Consider the following 24,851-nt stretch of genomic DNA (forward strand, 5'->3'; position numbering starts at 1 on the left):
GAAATATTTAACAAAATAAAAAAAAATATATACCATAAAGCATGAACATTGTATTTTTAAAATACATCAATATGAAGCCACAGAGACTCATATGTACATATTAGTGGCCCTCATTTTCATCTGAATTTGACATCACTGCTACACACAACTGCAAAAGGACTTTTTCCTAAAGCAAAGATGTTATAATGATCATATTATCTCTCTGCTCAATAAGGTTCAGTGGCTTCCTAGTTATTACTTCTAGGATCAAACAAACTTCTCTGCTTGGCATTTAAAGACCCTTCACTATCTATGTCCAACCTATTTTTCCAACTTTATATACATTAGTCTCTTGCAAACATTCTATTGTCCAGCCCAACAGGTTATCTTGCTGTTCCTCAAACAGAACATTCCCAACACTGAGCTCTGTGGTTTTAAAAGGGCCAAGATCCATGCCTAGAATGTACTCTCTCTTCACCTCTGCTTCCCAGAGTCCCTAGTTCTCTTCAAAACTCAAAAAACTTGTGGATCACTTCCAGCGTAACATTTCTCTTGATTATGCCTCTCTCATTAACTCCACCTTCTTCTCCCAAAATTTCTTTTTATTTCTTTTGTATATTTTATTCAATCCTACATACAAATAGGTATCCTGATAGAATGTATACTTGAGGACAAGGCCTGTTTTCACTTTTGTACTAAATCCCAGGATAGTGTCTGGCATATAGTAGGTGCTTAAGTGCTAGAAAGAACATAAATACAACCTTCAATTTAATATAACAAGATAATACTTATATATTACAAATTTATCATTTAATTTTTAATTAACTGAAATAATGAAGGGGCTGGTATACTGCCCAGGGAATTACTTATATACTGGAGGGTCTGGAATGAGGAATCAAAAGATTCTAGTATTAGTTTCACTACTAATTGAATTTAAGACTTTAGTCAAATCACTTTAGTGTAATTCAGTTTTCTCTGGGAAAAAAAAAATTCTATGTTCTATCTACTTTATCTTTTACAGAGGATTGCTTTGAGAATCACCTGATATGTTAGATAAGAAAGCACTTTCAAAAATTAGATGTCATAGAAATATGAAATACTGTTAACAATGGACGAACTTTTCTCCAAAAAAAAAAAAAAAAAAAAAAAAAAGGTATGGCATCTATGGCCACCAAGTCCCCTTCAGCACAGAACCAATGATTCTCTTACAGTAAGTCCTTTAAAAAATTTGCTTGGGAAAAGAAACATTCAATTGTAGAAGAAATTATTCCAATCCTATAGCAGGAGTTTTTTTGAGTTGCTGTTGTTTTAATATGTTGATAATTGTTTTTCTATATAATTGGTTTCCTTTGTAATCTTGTTTAATTTAGGTATGTAATATGTATGCATATTTTAAGTACGTATCTACTCATATAAAAGTAGTCCACAGGCTTCACTAGGACTGACAAAGAGGTCCAAGGCACAAAAAGAACTTCTGTTTCACAGTGTGGAAAAGTATTAATAATAAAATCTTACTAGGTAAATTAGAAAGGGGATGGAAAAGGAAAAAAAAAAAAAAATCCCTAACAATCGGAGGTATCCAAACTTGGAACAGGGTGCAACTGGGGACAATAAGTTTTCTCTCCTTGAGAGATCTGCAAGCACGGGTTGGAAAATTCCTTGTCCGGTAATGTTGGGGGGTGGGGGGTGGGGTGGAGGGGAACTTTTTTTTTCCATATGTGAGTGGTACTCTAGTCCCGTGATGGCCCCCTAGGACCCCCCAATGCCCCTCCCAACACAGACCTCTCAATCCCGTGAGACTGAATCCTTAACAAGTTTGGGGAGACTGACAAATAGGAGAACTGAAATTTCCCATCACACTGACTGCTCCACGGGCCCTCGGGCGGGGCGAGCAAGCCAGGTTTCCTCCTGCTGCAGCTTTTAGGGTTCCAGAATCATCACAAAGCGTCTGAGAAACTCAGATTTCCAAAACGTCACAGCTGACTTTTACTAACTCCCGTGTCGGCGCCTCGGGAGTCTGGACGGCTGACACACAAGAGGCGAATGGAGGGAGTTTAAAGGGCTCGGGCCCCCTCCTTCGTGAAGGGGCTTCTCTCGTTCCAAGCCGCAGAAGGCAGAAAAGGGTGAGAAAAGAAGAGGAAAAGAGAAGGGGCCCGGAGGGAGGCTGTGCCGGGGCCTCTTCCTGAGCAGGAAGAGGGGGAAAGAGAAGAGGAGAAGGACGGGACAGGCGGCCAGCGGCCTTGGGACTTACGCATGGAGGCCTGGACGGCGGGGCGGGTTCCCCAAAAAGGCGGTGATGGCTTCACGGGCTGTCCCCGGGGCGGGCGGACAGGTTCCCTCCCCCGCCCCGACCGCGACGCTCCAGGCCTGCTGTCCCTCGTCGCCTCACAGAGATCCGAAAAGGGGTGGCCGGTCTGTCTCCGGACGCCCGGCGGCCAGACCCCAGCTGCAGTCCAGTCAGCAGTGACCAGCCCCGGTTGCCGCGGAGCTGAGGAGACGTGGCAGCGCGCAGTGATGACGTCAGCGGCGCGCCTGAAGGCCGGCCTCTGCGGCCCCCGGAAACTAAACACTCGGAGGGAGGCGGAGATCTCCGGGCTGCAGCCATCCCGAGCGCTCATTCTTCGCGCCTGCGTGGTGGCGCGAGGGCGCTTGCTAGCCGAGGGCGGGACTCGTTCCCGGTGCTTTCGCACCTGCGCAGTAGCGCATCTTCCCGACTCGCAGTTTCCGGCGACGGTTGAGCCCCTGGTCTTATGGTGTTCCCTATGCCTTTCCCCACCCCCCACCCCGGGCGTTAGTTAAACGTCTGCTATGATTAATATATTTTTTTATTCCTTCCTCGCTGAACGTGTCTGAACGCTGTATGTCTGCCGTCGGAGGCCCAGCCTAGCCGAGCGCGGAGAGGCTCGTCACCAGAAGGTCAGCCTGCTGGGTGCTCCCCAATCTTTTTTTTTTTTTTTTTTTTTGGTCACGAAAACTATGAATCGGGCAGAAATACAAAATGGCCCCTCTCCCTATGACGGCCCCTCCTGCAGTGACGGGGCCCGAGGCGGAAGCGGAAAGGCGCAAAAAGCCCCTCAGGCCGCCAAGAGACCCTATATAAACATAGATTTAGCCGTTGGGACGTTCAACGTGGGTTCCTTGGCCACTGATGAGTTAGTAGACACGCTCCTCGAGGAACTCAAAAACATACACATTGATATCCTTGCTATAAACGAAACCAGACGGGAAGAAGAAGTTTCATCCGAATGGAAGGATGGTTGGCAGGTCCTCCTTGGAGAGGGGAACGCAGGAGTTGGGGGGGTCGGGTTCATGGTGGGCCCAAAGGCCACAAGGAATATAATTTCATGGTATACGTGGTCATCTCGCCTCGCGGTGCTTACGATGAGAGTCAGCCGAGAGGCCACCATGAAAATCATCGCTGCTTATGCACCAAGATCCATAGCGGAGGAAGAGGAAGTAGACAAATTCTATGAGGATCTTGATAAAATCCTCCAAATTGAATCAGCATATACTTTGATACTTGGTGACTTCAATGCAAAAGTGGGCACAGGAGAGGAAGGGGAAGAGTATGTTGGAAGATATGGTTCTGGATCAAGAGATGAAAGAGGTCAAAGACTTGTAGAGTATGCCGAAGCCTCACATTTGTATATTATGAATACTTTTTTCATGAAGAGAGTTGGAAGGCGCTGGACATGGTCCCCAGATGAGGTGGTGAAAGAAGAAGTTGATTATATTTTAACAGACAAGAAACAACTGGTTACAGATGTGGCAGTCATTTCAGAATCAGTTGTCTGTATGCAGTCTTATCACCGATTGGTTCGGGCAAAGGTTAAATTAAACACCAAATTGGAAGAAAGGATGAAGATGAAAAGAAGGCACTGTGTGCGATTACAGCAGCTTGAAGAGGAACTGTTTCAACATACTGTGGAATCTCAAAATTGGGAAATGAACAGAAATAGAGACTATGATTCTGAATATGAACGGCATTTATTACAAAAGATTAACCGATGTAAAAAAATCATCACAATGAAGAGACCAAAAGAGCCCAGAAACCGCCTTAGCCAAGAAACACTCAATCTACTTGCTAAGAGGAGAGACATGGCAGCTAGGGGTGATAAGGGCCCAGAATACAAGGCCATTTGCAAAACACTACGGAAGAAGATGACTGAAGATTATGAACAATATCGCCAAACTAGACAGCAAAAAGCAGTTGAAGAGAGAACAGTTCATCAGAGAGGTTGGCGTGAAAACCAGCCAAAATATAGTTTCCAAAGAGAATTTGCAGAGAGAATCGGAAGAAGGACAGCAAACCGATGGGAAATAGAACAGACTGTTCCTGGTCGTCCAGAAACAGCTACTTCCCAATCAGGAGGTAGTGGAGGTGAGCAGGGACCAGCTGATCCAGAAGATCAGGGGGGTGCCCACCTCATTGAGACTGAAAAACTATAAGAATTCTTTGCTTAACTTCAGGCTCTTCCTTTGGCCGTTACCCAGTTTTTCTGACCCTTGCTTTGGCCTTGGACTGTTAATTGTCTGCTCCCTTGGACTGTTAACTTGTTACTGACTTCCTTACCTTGATACACAGATATATCTCTTTACTTCTGGCCGTTGTGGATTGTGTTTAACAACCTGGCCTTTGATTTCATCCACTGTGCATACAACTTCTCTAACTCTGGTCCTTCATAAACTAACTCTCATTGCTTACTGTTCTTTCTCATCTATTTCAAACCTCTCTCTCCCAAATGTATCTAGGACATATTTGGATATAACTGAGTTAGAAATGAATCGGATTCTTTCACATCTGCAGAGGGCTGGGTCACCTTAAGTTTCTGATGAAAAGTTGCTGTATCAATGGCTTTGGAAAATTCAGTTGATATCAGGTAGTGTGTTGTCATGTATTTTTACTTTTTAAGGGGTCACCACTGGAAATCAAGGGAGTATTTATTCTCTCCTTAGTTACTGAGGCATGGGGTAAACAGACTGGTGGAAACCTACATAACCTGAACCTTACTTTCAATTTAATGTTAGTAATGTGTTTGGTTTTTTATTTTTATGGTAGACCCATTTTTTAGGGTGAACCATGAAGAATTCCAGGGTGCTTCCTGAGGGAGTGTGGGGGAAAACTTTGGAAGTTACACAGAGGCTTCCGTTCGAATGATATTAGGAGCTGAGACTGTTAATATTTCTTCTTTCTCTTGACATGTACTTGAAAACTCCTGATTCTGTAATCCTACAAAATGAGAAATTTTTAACTATAAATGAAACTAGGCTTTGCTGTACTTCTAGCCATACAACTAGATAGAAACAGGGAAATGACAACTTAACTTCCAGTTAAAAACAAAATGGGAAAATTTTAAATATAATGAAACTGGGCTTTGCTGCACTTCCAGCTATACAACTAGATAGAAACAGGGAAATGACAACTTGACTGTACCTGTTAAAACCTCAGCACCCTACACCGCTCACTGGAGTGGTCACGCTTCTGAAATTTCCTAAGGTGGGATAACAGCTAGTAGAGGACCCAGCATATGCAAAGAATATCTACTGGTTGCTGCTCCATGCTGCAGTTGCCTTACAAAACATCAATCAGTTGGACTCTTGCTAAATGTTGTGGAAAAGGACATTTTGACCAACTGAATAATAGTTGGTGTTGACAGTTTGACTCTGTTTTATTTTGGTTCAGGTAAATGTACATGGTGAGAGTTGCTGTGCAGGATGGGACCCATATGGATTGTATTTGTTGGCTGCTATTTGGGCATTGTAAAGGATCCCTCAAAGTTCACAAAACAACTTTGTTCCTTACATTAACTGACTTCCAAGATTATGATTCTTCAGAACCACTTCTAGAACTTGTAATTCTCACAAATAAAATCTTTTGTTCAGATATGAGTCTTTTAAGATTGAAAAATAAGGTGAAAATGTTGAATAGAAAAAAAAATTTCCAACAATTAGAGATGTTTCCTCTTTGCTATTAATTAGACTCCATTGCTGTTGCTGCTAGGTGATCAGATATTGAACACCTAAAAGAAAATACTGTTTTCCTCCCATCCCCACTTGGTGCATGATAGTTAAATTTGATTGTCTAAGCACTCTCTTCCAGAAGCTACCTAATAATATTGAAAAGGAGTGTTCAAGCATTCTTCCAATTTCCTGTGTTGTACCTTAATTTCTGTGAAAGGATAAGTAAAATCAGCACTGAGGCTAAAACTTTAGCAGGGTACCTTTGTGAGTATTTCTTGGCATATGTGTAACCATTTACTACCATTTGGAAGTTGTTTACTCTTTCTGCTGAGGAAGCATAATTTTAAAATTCTAATTGTAGCTCCTTTGGCTCTATGAGTATTCTTCTCCCAGAATTCTAGATCTAGAGAAAAGTTGGCAGCTATTCATTCTTTGGTGGGCTAACAGTAGCAGCAAAATTGTCTTTTCTGGGGTTTTGCATTATTATTAGGGTTTGTTTCTGCCAGTGTAACAAAAGCTATAGTCTTCCTGATCGGAAAATATGTAGATTGTCTGTCTCTAAGGGATCTATTTTTCAAGGGCCACCAGGGCTGCACAGCACCCTCAGCATCTTGATTTCTGGCTTTGGATGTGATTAGATCATCATGTCCAGATTACACTAGGCTTCTCTACCTATTCTTGGCAATAGACTTAAGTGGGAAGACTGAGGGGAAGATATGGCAGCAAGATGAGATATACAAACCCTCAGTTTCTCCTCAGAATCTAGGCAACTCTTCTTACTTTTCCTTTCTTCCCCATAAGTAGACATTATAGGCAAGGTTGTTTCAGTACTCCATGGTTTATGACTAATCCTTGGCCTTTTGGAAGTTTGGTCAGTTTTATTTCTGAGCATAACATACTTTCATCTTGAGGAAGAATCCTTGAGTATACTAACTCCTCTTTGGAGAATTTCAAGAGAAAATTTAGTTCTCTTTTTCTCCCCCTTCGAATTCCACTGGGCAGGGTCACTTTGGTTTTAAGAAAACTATCACCTATAAGATTTTCTATCACCTGGATTCAGGAACCCTCCAGATTTATTTTACATGCTTGAGGTAAGACTAAAAGCCCAATGGAACTTTGAGATTATGTAAGCATCATAAAACCAAGGCTGCTATCAATGTCCAACAAAATCTCTTCCTTTGGCTTCTCTGCAATAAATATCTTTCTCTTCATTCCAGATACTTCCTATAGAAAGATTATGAAACCACAACTTCTTTGCCACCTCAACAGTATAAATGCCATTCTTTTACCACACTTCTCTTGGTTCTAGTCTTGAAGTTAATGGAGTTTCGATGACTTCTTGACAATTCTGGAACTACCAGCATTATTGTGATTTCTCCCAGACTACCTCCAACAGATTTAGGGATTTGCTCACCTAATGCATTGAATTCCCCTCCCCTTGCTTGCTTGTTTTTAAAGCATTTCAGGCTTCTAGTCAAAAAATGAAATTTTCTGATTGAATGATAGATTTTTGATGTTCTACCCATATTACTCCATTATCATTTGACCAAGTAGATCTTTTCTCCCTCTTGCCCCTTATGAAGGGAAAATAAGCAAATATAACTGGCAATGAGCCTATTATCTCAATAATTCTCCCCAGTACATAGGCCACCCTCAGAATTCACAAAGTGACTTCATTCTTTACAGACATTGTACTTGTTGCTTTGGTCCTGGGCTGTGAATGTTAGATTGTTCACCTGCTCAATCAATTCAACCTTTAAAAGATTAAGCATTTACTATATTAAGGCAGAGTGCTGTGTTGCAGAGATGTCAAACACTGGACTACAAGCCACAATACTCCTAAGTGTTGCCCAAACCAGATTAAAATTTAATTGAAAAATGTTTAACAAAATAAAAATACAAGAACATCGATGATAATATGTAGTTAATAAGTCAATATGCAACTCACAGGGATCCTTATATGCAGTTGAGTACAGTTCTCCATTTCTATTTGTTTGACACCACTGCTATAGTAGATAGCTGGCTTCAGAGAAGATATAGCTTCAAGTCTTACCTTGACTACATACCTGTGGTATGACCCTAGGCAAGTATGACCTCGATTCCCTAGCAACTCTAAAGTGCAGACCCAGTTGCCAGTTTCCACTGGTAAAGCTAGTTTTCCTCAACAGAAATATTCTATTAATGAAATCTCAAGTCTGGACCAATTTTTAAAAATGAAGGCATTATGCTAGATGATGGAGAAAATAAAGACAAAAATGAGATAACCACTGCCATTGAGCATCTTACATTCTACTGGGAATATATATATATAAGTAGTAAATATAAAAACATTAAAAATTGGGAAGATCATAAAAATCTTTAAAGGAGTAGAAGGAGCCTGAACCAGACCTCAAAGAATATGTCCTAAGATGCTTAGTAAGGAGGGCACATATTCCAAATATGGAGAGGAGGGAGAGACTGTGAAGTTACAGATGTACCAAATGGGTGCCATGTAGTAACAAGTAAATCGGTGTGATTGGAACACAAAAGTACATGAAGGGGAGTAATAGGCAGACTTGAAAAGTAGTTTGAACCTAGCTAGTTACAAGGTTTAAATGCTAGAGTAAGGAATTTGATTTTTGACTTGGAGACACTGGGGAGCCACAGAAACTTTTTTTTTTTTTTTTTTTTTTTTTTTAGCAGAGTAATGTCAGGGTTAGACTTAAGCTATAGGAACATCTAGGTAGTGTAGTATGTAGCATAGCCAGATTTAGAGTCAAGAAGGCCTCAAGTTATTCCTCAGAGAGTAACTCTGTGATCCTAGGCAAGTCATTTAATATTTCAGCTTCAGTTTTCTCATCTGTTAAATGGGGGAAAATAACAGCACCCAACTACAGTTATTGTAAAGATTAAAATATGTAAAGTGCTTTGTAATCCTTGACACATTAAGGTTATTTAGGTAGATTGTTTTGGCAACTGTGCAAAAGATAAGAAAGGAGATAGACTAGAAGAAAGAATAACAATGAAAAGATTTTCATAGTCCAGGAGATAGGTTATCAGAGCCTGAAACAGGGTATTAATTTTATTGCAGAGAATATAAGCAGTGTGAGAGGTACTGTGGAGGAAAAACAAAATTTCACAGCTAATTTAATATGGGAGGCAAAAGATGGAAGAATAAAGGATGGTTCTAAACTGGTGATGAAACTATATTGATTAGGAAAGTAAATATAAAATTAAGCAATGTCTTCTATTTTACTGTGTTTCAGCTAACTACCTCAGTTCTACCTCTTATCATTTAGAAAAAATGCATGGTACTTATCCACCTTGTAGGTTACAAAGGGAAAATTAGAAAAAAATAACCAAGAAAAATCTGAGAATGAAGTCCTGAAAATCTGGGGAAATAAATGTTTTGCAAATACTCAGTTACCTCCTAAAGAAAAGATATTAGTGCCACATAAAAAGTGGCCCTCGATCCTTTTTTGTCTTCAGTTGGCCACTGGCCTTTGATTTCTTAGTTCTTCAAAAAAGTTACTTCATAGCTTACAAACCAATGATTTTTAGACAGTGGCAGATAGAAAAGCTGTCTCTTCCCATTCTCAAAAAAATAGCAACTAAAAACTAAAATGTGAAATATTTAAGAATATTATTCATTGTAGTAACCAATCCATTTCTCCAGAGGACCTCTGGTAAAGCATACTATCCAATTTTTGACGACAAGGTAGATAAATGGTAGAAAAAAATCTTTGTTTAGTTTGTTTAGGTTTGTAATTGGGATGGAGAACTGAAAGCAAGATATGGTTAGCAATAGTGATGCGAAACAAATGTCCATTTTAATATTTTTCTAAATTCACAGAAAACAAATTCAGAAGAACAGAGAAGCAGGGTAGTTTTGAAAACAGAATGTAGAATTTATATACAGGATTTTTTTAAAAACAAGGGTATAAAATGTCTTATTTCATATAGAATCTTATTTTTGTATTCTGCTTTATATGTAGAAGTGCTTTCTTTTTTTGAGGGGGTTAAGTTGAGAATAATTTTTTTCTCTAAAAATTTCTTAGGTAAATATAGCATCAGAGTATATGAGTACATTGTGTATGAGTTTGGGGATCTTTTTCTTAAATCTAGACCAAAAGGACTAAAAGGAAACGGTTGTCCTCTTTATAGGAAAAAGACCAGACATAATGCAATCCACAGGATTTTTTTTCCATAAAGAATTTAAAGGAATAGATACATAACAATCCTATAATTATCCTTTGTTGACAGCTAACTTTTTTAATTTGAAAAAGAAAGTAGAAATCCTGTAATATACTATACATTTAACTGAATTGATAAGGGAACCAAGAAAAAGGACTTGGTGAGAAACAGGGATTTTAAAAAATAACAAAGCATCTTCACAGGAACAGAAAAAGAAACAAATATGTACAAGATAAGGGCACAGGCAAAACAAAAAGAATGCTTTTAAGTTCTTGCCCTTGAAGAAAGATGTTCTGTGTGTACCCATGTTACCATTTTAGAAAAGGTATATACAATGATTGTTACTTTTGACTTTTGAACATTTCTCTTTTCTAATACCTAAGGTAAGTGGAGAGATTTGCAAAGAATAGAACTATTTCATATTTCTGTTTCAATAATGCTTCTGTGTATTTCTCTTGATCAAGGGGAAGAAATTTTAAATGCCAAAATCTCAGTGGTTTAAATTTAAAGCAAGAGTAATGAGACTGATATATTAGAGCCCTGTGTCTCTAAAGATGGAAAAGAGTTCAGAAATCACCAGAATCAATTGGTGACATCCCCTCGTCCGATGGAATTGTTTCTTGGTGAATATATTCCTTTCAGTTTCCAGAAGGAGAAACACATCACCTTGGTGGTAACTTTCCCAGAGGCTGTTAATCTATATAGATGTATAAGACTTATGTGCATGTCCACTGTCAGGGCTTTCTAAACAAAATATGGCTCACATCACTAAATGAGGTTGTGCTATTTTATATTGAATCTGAAAGTATTCTTACACTGCAAATAAGTGTCTAAGAACCCCATACTCATGTACCCCAAACTCTTCAAGCTCCAAAAAATCACAAATATTAGCAACTATTAACATATATTCTTGCTTCTCATCTCTACAAAATTGTTATTTACAAAAAAAAGTTGTATTAATTCCATTTTTTACATTAGTCATTTTTAGTTATGCTTCTTTATTGAGCTTTGTAACAAAAACGGTTAAGCAAAACTAATTGATTCCTAACTATATCTATGGTCCACCATCATTCTGCTGAAAGGATGGAAGTAAGTTTGCTATATGTTACATCATATTTATTTTATTTTTTGCTTCCTTTTAATGCTCTTTTTGAATACAAGTCATATTTATATTGTTACCTATTACATTAATCATATATGTCATAACGATGATTAGTTCTACTCACTTCATTTTCTATATCAGTTCATTAGGTTTTCTTGTATTTCTCTGAATTTTTGATATTCATCATTTCTTTCAATGTAATGATACATTACATTCACATGCTATTCATATATATGAATTCCCTAATCAATGAGTATCTACTTGTTTCTAGTTATTCCCACAAAAAATGCTGTTTGAAATTTTGTTATATAGGGAAGTTTTCTTCTGTTTTTGCTTTCTTGCAGGCATGCACCCATTAGTGGAATATCTGGAGTCAAAGGGTATCATATCAAATGCTTTAAGAGCCTTTCTTGCAGGGTTCTAAATTGTTTTGGGGAATGGTTGAATCAATAACTCTAATAACAGTGTATTAGTGTGCTTGTCTTTCCCCTCCTATAATGACTATTCCTCTTATCACCTTTGCTATAAGCTTGCATGGCACAGTATGGATAAAGGGCTGACCCTGGATTTAGGGAGATTTAGGTTAAAATCCTGGTTTTGTCACATAACGGATTTGTGACTATTGACTAGTCATTTGTGCCCAGAGAACTCCTTAATTTACAGAAAATTGACCAAATTTTATTGGTAAAGACTTGGATAAATTAAGGCCAAAGAAACCATAACTCTAGATTCCCCAAAAAAGCCATTATCATAGGTGTGGAATAAAATACACAGGTATTCTAATCTGTATTTCTCTTGTTAGTAATTTGGAGGTTTTTAATTTTCACATAATTGTTGATAGTTTGCAATTCTCTTGAAAACAGTTCATATGCAGAGAAGCTAAAGCAGTGGGATACCCTGAGAGAGATACCCAAATGAGTCTTTCCTTATAACAAAAATAACGGACACAGTGAACTTCTTTGACACTATTCCTCTTATAGCACATACAACAGTCAACCACATGGTTCTCCATGACAAAGAAAAATGAATGATACATTATCTAATCTCTTTTCCAAGACAAAAATTGAAATTATCGATCAACAAGTATTTTAAAATACCTGCAACAAGTCAAGTATGGTGGTAATCATTTTTGTTATTCAATCATTTCAGTCATGTCTGACTGTTAATGACTACATTTTGAGATTTCCTTGGGAAAGGTGCTGGAGTGGTTTGCCATTTCCTTTCTCAGCTCATTTTACAAATGAAGAATGAGACTGTTCGTTAGAGTCAGAAACAGAAGTAAAACAGTCCTGGCTGTTAAAGGCCTTGCATTCTCTCAGGGGAGACAATATGTGCATAGGAGTAGATACAGAATATCTATAAAATAATTATAAAGTAGTTTTGTGAAGAAAGGATATTGGTGACTGGGTCAATTTGTGAAGAGATTTGAATGTAGGGTCCTAGAACTACTTATTGGATAGGATAGTGAAATGGTTAAAACTAAACTTTAGGAAAATTTTGGTGGCAGAATGGAGGATAGATTGAAGTAGGGAGAAATAATCTAGGGAGATGAAATAAGCTATTACAATAGTTCTGGTGAGAGACAATGAAGGTATGAACTAAGATACTGTGTGAAGGGAAAGAAAGGATTGTTTGAAAGATGTAGAGAGGGTAAAAGTGATAAGAATTGGCAACTAAATGAATATTTGGTGTCAAAGAAACTAAGGTTATAAATTGGGTGGTTGAGGTATAATGGCATCCTTGACAGTAATACGGAATTCAGAAGAGCTAAGGAGGTTTGTCATTATATTTGGAAGATGATAGGTTCTGTTTTCAGACATGAGTTGCCTATGGAACATCCAATTTAAGATGTCTATTAAGTAGTTTGGGATGAAAGACTAGAGCTAAAAAGTAAGATGAGACTAGGGTTGGATGTATAGATCTAGGAATCAGTTGTTTAGAGATGATGATTAAGCCATAGGAACTGAAGTCACCAAATGAGAATATAAAGAAAATGAAAATATAAAGAACACAGTCTAGTACTCCATTACAAATAAATGCTGTGACATGGATGACTATCCAGCAAAGGCAATTCAGAAAGAGTGATCAGATAGGAAGAAAACCAAGAAAGAACATCTTACAAATCCAGAATTCAAAAGGAAATGGTTGTCAACAGGGTTGACTGATATAGTGAAAAAGAATGGGAACTGTAAAGGGGCTATTAGATTTGTCAATTAAGGTCATTGATAATTTGGGAGAGAGCAGTTTCAATTGTGTAATAAAAGAAGCCACACTGAACAGGTTTTAGCAGAGAATCAGGAGAAAAAGTACAAAGGTGTTTCTGTTGTTTGGTGTGTTTTTCTTTTACATTATTAATTATTGTGTATTGTGTATTTCCTTCTATTTGCTTCATTCTGTATCTTCCCATGTTTTTCTTAATTCTTTAGATTCATAATTTCTTACAGTTTTATGACATTCTATTATAGTTTTGCCAATTCAAGTTAAACCACTTTATTAGGTCAGTGTACCCCCACTTTATTTCCAGTTCTTTGCTATTCCACAAAAGTGTTCCTGTGTCTATTTTTGGTATGTATATGATCTTTCTGTTTTTGACATCCTCAAAGTATATGTTCAATGACAGGATTTCTGAATCAAAAGATAAGAATGATATTGTCATTTTTCTTGAATAATATAAAATTGGACTAATTTTTAGCTGCAGTGATATATGACTATGCTTATATTTCTAAACTCTTCCAACAATAATTATTCCTAACTCTTAAAATTTTCACCAAATTTTTGGTGGGGAGGTAAAATCTTAGAGTTTTTATTTTCATTTCATTGATTTGGAGCAATCTTCCAGATAGTTGTTAACAGTCTATAATTCTTCCTTTGAACTTCTTGTTCATAAACTTTGATGATTTATCTATTTTAAAAATGGCATTTGGTCTTGTATATCCCTGTATATTCTAGATATATGATTTTATTGGAAACATTTGTAATAAAACATTTTCCCCAACCTCACATTTTATCCCTTATTCTAGCTCAGTTGACTTTTTTCATGCAAAAGCTTAAAATTTTGTCTTTTATCAAAATTGTTTATTTTCTTTTTAAAAAATGTTTTTAGAGAAAGCATTATTTAGTAGATAATATTAAGGGCTTAAAGCTGGAAAGACCAGCATTCAAATATCAGCTTTGAGAGTACTTATCCTGAACAAGTCTCTTAAACTCTGTTTCCAGGAAACTTTCTCAGATTTATCAAAGTCATAAACCAGTACTGGTGGAAGAAGTTTCCACATTTATACTTCCTGACATTGAGAAAAGCACAGATCTTTTTTTTATGCTCATCTCTCTGTCTTATTAAATTAAAAATTCCTCCCTCTGACTATTATTGCAAAAAGCATGTCCTATTTTCCTCTCATCTCTTTGAATGATGTGATTAAAAAAAAAGTATGTATGCATTTGGAATATATTGTGGCATATGGTCTAAAATGCTAATCTGAACCTAATTCTGCCTAACTGCTTTCTATCTTTTTAAGCAGCTCTTGTCAAATGTGGAATCTTTACCTTAGTAGTTTATGTTTTGAATTTACAGAATACTGTCCTGTTTGGAGTTGCTTCAGATTCTTGCTCTTTTTTTATTCTTTCCCACTAATACACTTTTCTCTTCTTTAAGAACAACAAAAGAGTTTCTATTGTTGCTGTTTTATAATGTAGTTTGGGATCTAGAAATGCCATTTCTACTTTCATTCATTACTTGAGATTCTTGACTAAAATAAATATGTGAATAACCAATAAAAAGAAAACAATATATCACATACTACTTTAGATCCTAGAAAACCTGAAAATCTAAGGGAAATGGATAAAAATCTACAAAAGAGATAAAATGCAAAATTAATAAACCATGAAATAAGAGATCTTAATCCAATATGAAAAAGAAAAAAGTAAACAAGCTATAAATGAACTAACAAAAGTGAGTGAAGGTGGAGAGATAACGATGACCCTGCTCTAGGCAGATTTACAAATTAATATAAAATAAGTAGATATGCCATTACCTGTGATACAAAGAGAAAGAAAGGATTCTACCAAATTTTGAGATAAATACAATATTAATCCTCAAACAAGGGAGAGAGAGAAATCAGAGATCAATCTCATTAATTGATATTGATAAAAAAAATTAAATAATTTCCTAGCAAAGATACTACAGCAATAGAAGATGTTTCAGAATTAATCATTATGAGTAAGTTGTATTTATGTCAGAAGAGTGGTGCAACATTAGGAAAAAATTTGCAAAATCTAAATCAGAGGTATCATGTGGTCCTGTGGGGAAGGAAACAGATTAAAATGTAACTGTACCTGTAAAAAATACAATAAAATATAAATTGTTAAATTTTAAAATTAAGTCAATATGCAACTTGCAGAGATCTTTGTGTATGGACTTGTGGCTCCCATTTCTAATTGAATTTGATACCACTAATCTAAATAAAAGAAAACAAAATTACAATGCACAGAAAAAAAAAACTTTAAAAATACACCACTCGTTTATGCTAAAAATCAAAACTAAGCTAAACTAAAAAGCATTGGCATGGATTAACCTCAAAATATTATTTTTTTAAAAAAGGTACTTATGTAAAGTTAAGAACAAGCATTTTCATTAGAGAAATGTTGTAAACTTATTCCTTTTCCTGTATGTGCCTTACTTCTGAAAATAAAAGCACTAGTCTAGTAAGACTAGAGAAATAAAGTTATAAGCATTAGACAAGAAAGATACAAATTAGGCCTATTTTAAGGAGGCATGAGGGAAATGTATTTAGAAAACTTCAGAAAATCAGCTATTAAGATGTAATTGAGATTACCTTTTAACACCTTTAATTAACACCTTTAATAGAGTGACAAGATATAAAATAAACCCATAAACATCATTTTAATACAAAAACCAGAAGGTAATGATAAATTTCATTCAAAATAACAGTAAAATACATAAAATATTTAGGAATTAACTTATCAAGTCACAAGAGACAAATAAATATAACTTAAAAACTTTAGAGAAATAAAGGAAGATAAATAATTGGAGGAATGTTCATGTTAGGCCCATAATAAAAATGAACATGTGTGGCATGTGAAAGATGAAATGACTGAGAAAAATGAAGATTCAATTTTCAGAACATATAGATTTATTAAGTAATGTATGCCAACTGTCTAATCAATCAGCACCTGACCCATTCCTTAACACTGGATCTCCAATACAGGGGGAGACAGACTTTTATATGTTAAAAACAAGCAAGGCCAATTGAAATGAAACAATATTAGGTAAATTGATTTCTAGTATCTGTAAATAATCGAGGGAACATGGAAACTATAATTAATGGATCAGAATGGGGCCAGTTTTCAGATAAGACATATGGATTGCTTGAGATGTACAATTTTTAGAAAACTACTTGCATCAATCTCTGGCTATTTGGTCATTGTTAACTTAAGTCTTGTTAAGGGTCTCTAAACAGGAGGGAGAAGTGATCCAGTTTCCTACCCTTGCAGGATTAGGTTCAAACAATACAATAAAGTTTTCTTCCAATGTCCACAACTGAATAAAGTTTTCTCAAAAGACACAAGTTGGACTAGATTCATAATAGAATTATAAAGGAAGTGAGCTAGCTCCAGAATTAAGTCACAAGATGTATCACTAGATACCCAGGCAGATCCAAAGATTGATACAAGTTTTTTTTTTTTTTTTTTTTTTTCACACTTTTCATATTTCCTTAATTGTTTGTAGACACTTTAGAGAGAGGGATATCTCTTTTTCTGATTTCAGGGAAATGCATCAGTTTTCTCTCCACCTTCCAACTTCGAAAGTCAATCTTTCATCCAATTAGAAATCAAGATTTCCTAATGTTTACTTTTAATTAATTGGCCTTAATTGATTAATTTGTTTTTAGTATATAAAAGTCTTGTCTCTCCCTGTGTTTGGGGTCCAGCCCCAAACTGAGGATCTGGTCCTAATCTGTTGGGCAGCTGTCATACATTTCTGAATAAATAGATCTCTGAAGACTGAAACTTTCTTTTCCTCTGTCATTTCATATTTCACATATCACACATGCTACCAAAATCAATTTTCAGATTTCATGCTATCCCAATAAATCAAGAAGTTACTTTATAAAACTAGAAAATCTTTCATGAGAAAGACTTATGCTTAAAATAGGGATTTTCTCAGCATAAACATAAGAAGGGTACAGACAGACTTTTATAGTTTTTTTTTTAAATAGTAAACCACATTTTTCATGATCATATAGCTGAAAAGTGTTGAGAATGTAGCATATACTGGGTTTTTATAATTTACTGATTTCAATAAATATTTTTATTTGGAGCAAAAAATTTTAATTGGAGCAAATATTTATATTGAAAGCAAAGACAGGTATTTCTCATATAAAGGGTATTTCTCATATAAAGATTATACACAGTGGTGTGCTGCTAAATATTTAGCTTTCTGAGGGGGAAAAGTATGTATTATACACATTTAAGTTTAACATGTATTAACATTTTCTCCATTTTTTAAATGTAAACTATCAACAATACTATAGAGTTAACTTTGTTCCACTCAGTAGAGGCATCATTTGAAGTGTTTGAAAAGTATTTACTACTCTCATGGAAAATGATTTAGTCCAAAGAAAATGATTTCCAACTAAATGTTGGTAGCATGTACCTAGATGGGCAGCTCACTAAATTTATCATCAATACATTTATTTTAAATTACCACCACAGGTGATTAAGGATCCTGACCTTTAGAGTAGGAGAAAAATTAAAATCAGTTGCATTTGTGAAATTGCATAGTCCTTTCAGTAATCCCAAACTATTTATCATTGCTAAAGCCTATCTCTTTACCACCAGAATTCTTTGTCATTCTTTGTTTATGGATCATAGAAAGCATGATTTCAGAGCAACTAAAATGACAGATAATCCTCAGAGTAATGGAATAAGGAAACTACAGCCACTCTAATTCAAAGCTTCAGTACCTTTAACCTAAACTATTGGGGGAAAAAAACAAAAACCCTGATTGATCTTGTTCAGTGGCCAAAGTGATAGTACTAAATTAAAGTAAAAGCCTGATTATGTCACATGCCTCTTTAAAAAGTTCAGAGACACCTCTATTCTCTCTTGGACAAAATCCACACTTCTTTATTTTTCAAAGTCCTTCACAATCTAGTTCTAGCCTATTCAGGCTTACTGCCCTATGCTTAACACAGAGTCCAGATAGACTTTTTTAAGTACAGGATTTTTCTAAGTATAGGATTTTCTAAGTACATCCCTTTTGTGTGTACCCCATATACCCCAGGCTTGAGATGTTATTTCTTCCTTAGCTCCACCTCCTAGATTCCCTGCCTTCCTTTGAAACTCGGCTCAAGTACTACTACCTAGTGAAGTCTTCTGTGAACCATTCTCTCCCTCACCTGCAGGAGAAGCTACATGACACAGTGAATAGAAAGCTAAACTTGGACTCAGGAAGACCCAGATTCAACTCAAGCCTCAGACATTTAGCAGTTGTATGATCTTGGGCAAGTCACATAACTACTGTCTGCCTCAGGAAAATGCAGCTAATAGAAGCTATCTCCCAGGTCTCCTGTGAGGATCAAATGAGACACCATTTGCAAACCTATGAAAAAGGAAGGAAAAAAAGATTGCTGCTGTTCAGTCCTGTACTACTATGTGTGACTCCATTTGGGATTTTCTTGGATACTTTAGTAGTTTGCCATTTCCTTCTCCAACTCAACTTACTGATGAGCAAACTGTCAAACAAGATTCAACTTAGATACTACTGACCCAACACTCTACCCACTGTGTCATTAATTAGATCATTATTTGCCTCATATTTGCCAAAATTATCTTGTTTTTACTTTGTGTATATATTTTCTTCATTCATTTATATGTGCACGTTTCTTCCTGACAGTATATAAACGACTCGAAGTCAGACTTTCATTTTTGTCATCCTATCCCAATGATCTAGAACAGTGGTTGTTACATCCTAAGTGCTTAATAAAAGATGCAGAGGGAAGGTTCCAGGATAACGCTTAAGGTAGAGAATATATGTATGCATAGGTGCATTCAGGCATACACACAGCAGCAAGGGGAGGTGGTTAGAGATGACTAAAGGGAAGCTTGTATGTGCTCGTTCTACCCCGCTTGGTCAAAGCCTAGGTCTCCTGCGTCTTTTGTTTCCCGGCCAGCCACAGCTTGGTCAGATGCTATTCCCGGGAGTAAATATGGGATGGGGGAGACCAGACGTACCCGGTTCATCAGTTACGTCTGAGTGGAATTTTGTCTAAATTACCCCGCGAGAAGAAGCCGCAGGACGTGCACGGGCACCCGGAAGGTGGAGATGTGGGGGAGAGGTCCAAATCCAGCAGACAGACGGTCCTCCACCAGTGCATGAACTCGGGGCTCCCTCTGGGCCCCTGTCTTTGGGCGAGCACAGTGCAGTCCCACGTGAGCCCGCCTCCGCCGCCGCCATCTTTCTGCGGGGCCGGGCTTCAGTCCGGGCTGCGGGAGCAGCTGCGGGGTTTCCCCGATGGAGCCGCGGCCGCCTTTGCGGCTGCTGCTGTGGCTGCTGCTGCTGCTCCCGGCGACTCGGGGCAGTCGGAGGGATTCAGGTGAGCGCCCGGAAGGAGAAGCTCAGCGCTCGCAGTTTAGAGGTGGCTAGGCTGGCCTCGCTGGGATCGGGAGGAGGAGAGAAGCCTCCAGCTGGTTTCCGCCGCTATCTCTGCACCGGGCTGGAGCTGGGCGCTGGGGGCCCGGGAGCCGGATTGGGGCCGGGAGCCGGATAGGGGCCGGGGCGGCCGTGCACTCCTAGCGTCACCGATCGTTAGAACTAGGAAGGATCGTCTGAAGTCGCCTGGGTTTCCCCTCTTAGTGAGTGAACGGTTCCCCAACAGAGGAGAAGGGATATCGCCCCAGTCCCGCGGCGAGCCGCGGCCGCGCGGGACGGAGCGCCTATCTCCTCCCAGGCCCTCGGGTGGCTAATTCCCCGAACGCTTCCCTAGGTAGAATGAGTACGATCCGAGCGGCGCAGGAGGGCACAGCGCGCCCGCTGTGAAATGTGGCTGTGGGGGCCAGTGGTTGTGAGCGGCCGAGTCCGCAGAAAAGGCCTCCGAGGGGACAAACGAGTTGATGAGTTAGCCCGGGACCTGAGATGTCCATGGCGTGGCTGGTATGTCCTCCTGGGACATGCATCTATCTGCCTGGGCGAAGCTGAGCTCGTAGCATCCCAGAGGCTTGAGGGTTTTCCTTAAAAGGATTCTGGGAACGGAGGCCCAAAGGAAAGAAGTGTTAAAGGCTGGTGGGAATTTTATTAAACTGAGATGGTAGTGTGATTCAGTGGGACAACCAGAATGGCAGGGCTTGATAGGGTGTTTTTTGTGTGTGGGGTTTTTTTGTTTTTTACTGAGACATTTAAAGTTAGTAAATTGCTGAGAGAAATAATGAGCAGCACTAGCGAAACTTTTCTCCTACCTTGTAGTTCAAGGCTTTCACTTTACAGATAAGAAAATTTTAAAAGTCCAAGGTCACGCGTATAAGAGATGGGATGTGAACCTCTGTTCCTAGAATCTCAGTCCTACATGTTTTGGCTATCCCTCATCTCTGTGGATTTGTTTTAGTTAATACGGTGGTAAATGGACAGTGGACCTCAGTGCTGGACTTGGGATTAATCCTACCTCTCACTAGCAATAAGATTTAGGCAAATCGCTTCCCTTCTTATCCCTACAATGAACTATCTCGAAGAGTGGTTATGAAAACTGAGATAGCTTATGTAAAAACACTTTGCAAACACTACATAATTGTTAGCTATCATTATTAGTAGTAGTATTATCTGTTTGGTTCTGCACGCATATATTGTATCTAGGATATACTGCGACATATTTAACATATATAGGACTGCTTGCCATCTAGGGGAGGGGGTGGAGGGTGGAAGGGAAAAATCAGAACAGAAGTGAGTGCAAGGGATAATGTTGTAAAAAAATTACCCTGGCATGGGTTCTGTCAATAAAAAGTTATTAAAAAAAAAAAAAAAGACACACACACACACACAAAGTAGTATTCTCTATCTTTGATTTTCCTATTTTAGGTCCAAAGTGGAAAGGATTTATTGACCAAATTAACAAATCTGTAGAGAACTACCAGTCATGTTCAAAAGGAAACTGCAGTTGCCACCTTGGGTGAGTTTTCTTTCAATGAAGCTGCTTATTTCCTGACAGATTTTGCTCCTTGCCTAAATATTGGTTGTGGTGTTTAATGAATTAATTATACATTTGTTATGAGCCTAATGTCTTTACAGATTTAGAACTCATAAATGAAAATTAGAAATGTCTTTTCAGACAAATTTTAATAAAGTGCTAGAGAAGTCCGGGAAATGTGTCTTATTTTCCGTTGGTATTTACTATTAGAATGGACCTTAGAAATGATCTGTTTTAACCCCCCTTTTCAGAAGTGGAAACCTAGGCCCAAAGGTTTAAATCATTTGCCCAAGGTGACATAACTAGTAAGTGGCAGAATCCATATTTAAATCCAGATCATCTGACTCTAAATCCAAATTCTTTGAATCTAGAACTTAATACCCAGTAGTGGAGTATTTGGGCACATAACATCATTTATCCAGTCTTAAGCAAGTATCTTCCAAAAAGTTTTAAAACAAAAAAGATTGCAATGTCATCACCTTTTCAGATAGAGTGCAGAAAATAATTTTCTTCTAAATTATTATAATCTTATCATTCAGAATTCAGTCTCTTAAAATCTGGTGAGAGCTGTGACTAGTGTATTACCCTTTATTTCTTAAATATTTTTTCTAGTGAAATTTTTTTTTTAATTTCTATAGATTCTTCTCTGCAAAGACCCAGCTTGTTCTTAATAGTAGATTTTGAGGAGAGTGAAGGTGGAGGGAAGAAGGCTAGAAGGGGAAAATTCAGGAAAAAAAAGAAACTATGTCTCTTAATAGGCATACTCTTTAGATATTATGGAATGGGTCAGCTTAATATTTAAAAGGACAAAAATAAGGTTTTTGAATATCAAAGGGATTTTCAGGCACTGGATTAAATGATACCTCCTGGGTTACAATTAATTTTCTAAAGTTAAGTTATCTCTTCATAAACATAGAAAACCTTCAACCCTCTGTAACTAAGTGTTGTACTACATTTCAGTAGCTCTCAGGAGGTAGGGATAATCTCTGGCTATGAGAGCTTAAGAAAGGTTTCATGGAGAAAGCAGGACTTGAGCTGAGTCTAGAAGGCTATAAGATAGGGAGGCTGTAATGAGCTGAGGCTTGAGTTGATGCACTGAGGTCCCAAGCACGTGAGGCTAAATAGTAATTGGACTATACTCTTATTAATATACATGCTTGGATAAAGAATGGCCCCCACCCACTCTCTGTGCAAGTCCTGATGTGTTGTATAAGATATGACGATTTTGGTGGGTGGAAGCAGAGAGACAGGAAGAGAGGCTGGGAGAGATTGGGCCTGGGTTCTATGCTGGTAGCTGCTGGTCGTGTGGCTTCTGGTCTAGCTAGCTTCTTGACTCAGCTGCACACATTGCTATTGCCCATTCTCTTCCACCTCCGATCCTTCTTCACTGAGAATAAAGATTGATAATTTTACTCTAACCTGAATTCCTGACTCCGACTGATTTTAAAATATGTGGTCATCACAGGAGGCGCATTCTAGAATGGGTGAAGCAGTGGGTTGGGAAACATGAATGGATTTGCTTTTTATTTATCATCTAACTGCCCTTAGTTTGGGGGGGGTCTACTCTTTTTTGTAATACCTCTTCTCAGAATTATGTTTTTAAATGCAGAAAACAAAATACATACTATTACAACAGAGAACAATTTTATTGAATTGCAGTTATCAAAATATATTTCAAAAATTCACCAACCCTAAGTTAAGAACCCTTACCTTAATAACAGAAAGATTATACACATCCAAAACACAGGTTTTATATCTTCTCCCCTTCCTCGTTACACTCTCTAATTCCAACTGCACAAAAAGTTTCTGATCTCATTTTTCCTCTAACAGGGCCAGTTGTAGCCTATTCATGCTGCTCATCTTATGCTATTTCTGTTCATGTGCAAAAATTCCCCATTGGATGTATCCTGTGTATTAGAGGGCCTTTGTCCTGATGTTACCAGAAGATCAATGGAATATATGAGCTGTCCACTTGCCATCCCTACTCTTAAAAGAAGAAGACAAAGTGATGTCTTCCCTTAGTTTATCCTCATTGGTGATTTTCATTCTTTTTCAGGGTCATGGAGAAAGATCTGGCCCCCTTCCAAGGAGGCATTTCCAAAGAGATGATGGCCAATGTGGTTAACCGGAAACTAGGGACGCACTATCAGATTATCAAGAATGAACTATACAGAGAACATGATTGCATGTTCCCTGCAAGGTAAGAGACATATAGAATTTATTTTTCTATCTTCTGGCATTGTTATAGATACACATTTTATTATAGATAAGCCCCATTTCTGGAACCTATCCTCGTATTTCACTGGTTCTATAAATAATTATTATAGTATTTGTGGTTACAAAGCATTTCCTTCGATTTAAAACTTTATCAAATCATAGTGCCTGGCACACAGTAGAAGCTCCATACTTGCTTAAATGATAAAAGAATAAATAATCTCATTTAATCCACATGACAACTCTGTAACCTAAGTGACATGTGATTCCTATTTTGGGGCATAAGGAAACAGGCACAGAGAAATTAAATTATTTATTTCTAGCCACTCAACTAGCTAGTAAGAGGCAGAGCCAGAGTTAGAACCCAGAGTTTCAGATCACACAGATCATTCCTTTGGCTGGTTTCCTTTTCTTTCCAATTTATTTTTTATTCTTCCTCAGCTTCAGTCTTTTAGCATCTTGTGATTTCATTGGTCTCCTGATGCATAATGCAGCTTTTCCCATGTTTTCAAGATTTTTTTGGTGGTAGAAGCATTCTAGTCTAGGAATGAGCCTCTTTGAACTTAGGTTGGTCCTCAGATCATATGACAGACATCTAACCAGACAGTCACTGGCTATATGCAAACAAACATTTCCAGCTTGGAAGGACCTGTCAGAATTTATATTCTCCTAGTATACCCTTCAGGCACTCATTCTCATGTCCACAATATGATGCAGTATCAGAAAATTTCTCCACCTTATTCTCCTTTTCATGTCAATAATGTGGTTTCTAGATATCTGCTTTAAGCAATTCATTGGGGATGCAGAGATGAAAAAGCCTTTGCCTTCAAGGAGCATACACTATTTAAAAAAAAAAATTAATTAAAGCTTTTTATTTACAAAGCATATACATGGGTAATTTTTCAACATTGACCCTTGCAAAACCTTCTGTTCCAGCTTTTCCCCTCCTTCTCCCTCCCCCCTCCCCTAGATGGCAGGTAGTCCAATAAATGTTAAATATGTTAAAGTATGTCAAAGGATATGAACAGACAATTTTCAGGTGATGAAGTTGGAACTATTTCCACTCATATGAAAGAGTGTTCCAAATAACTATTGATCAGAGAAATTCAAATTAAGACAACTCTGAGATACCATTACACACCTGTCAGATTGGCTAAAATGACAGGAAAAAATAATGATGAATATTGGAGGGGATGTGGGAAAACTAGGACACAGATGCATTGTTT

The 24,851-nt window shown here is 37.7% G+C and overlaps 3 protein-coding genes across 3 annotated transcripts in view; 2 read left to right on the forward strand and 1 right to left on the reverse strand.

Moving 5' to 3' along the window:
- Positions 1-2,439, reverse strand: part of TMEM39A (transmembrane protein 39A) — a 33,121-nt gene extending 30,682 nt beyond the window's left edge. Inside the window, exon 1 of the mRNA XM_003763609.4 lies at positions 2,231-2,439. The gene's annotated coding sequence lies outside the window, so the exon portion shown is untranslated. The remainder of the gene's footprint in view (positions 1-2,230) is intronic.
- Positions 2,440-2,769: 330 nt separating this feature from the next.
- LOC116422375 (craniofacial development protein 2-like) lies at positions 2,770-18,661 on the forward strand. Its single transcript, XM_031959693.1, has 2 exons — positions 2,770-4,859; positions 18,640-18,661. The coding sequence occupies exon 1, from the start codon at positions 2,956-2,958 to the stop codon at positions 4,426-4,428; it is 1,473 nt and encodes a 490-aa protein (XP_031815553.1). The 5' UTR covers positions 2,770-2,955; the 3' UTR covers positions 4,429-4,859; positions 18,640-18,661.
- Positions 18,662-18,708: 47 nt separating this feature from the next.
- The window catches only part of POGLUT1 (protein O-glucosyltransferase 1), a 31,497-nt gene continuing 25,354 nt past the window's right edge, over positions 18,709-24,851 (forward strand). Inside the window, exons 1-3 of the mRNA XM_031959695.1 lie at positions 18,709-19,830; positions 21,303-21,393; positions 23,468-23,611. Coding sequence (XP_031815555.1) covers positions 19,749-19,830; positions 21,303-21,393; positions 23,468-23,611 — 317 coding nt within the window. The 5' untranslated portion in view covers positions 18,709-19,748. The remainder of the gene's footprint in view (positions 19,831-21,302; positions 21,394-23,467; positions 23,612-24,851) is intronic.

This window comes from Sarcophilus harrisii, chromosome 3, assembly GCF_902635505.1.
Source record: "Sarcophilus harrisii chromosome 3, mSarHar1.11, whole genome shotgun sequence".
Taxonomy (NCBI): Eukaryota; Metazoa; Chordata; class Mammalia; order Dasyuromorphia; family Dasyuridae; genus Sarcophilus; species Sarcophilus harrisii.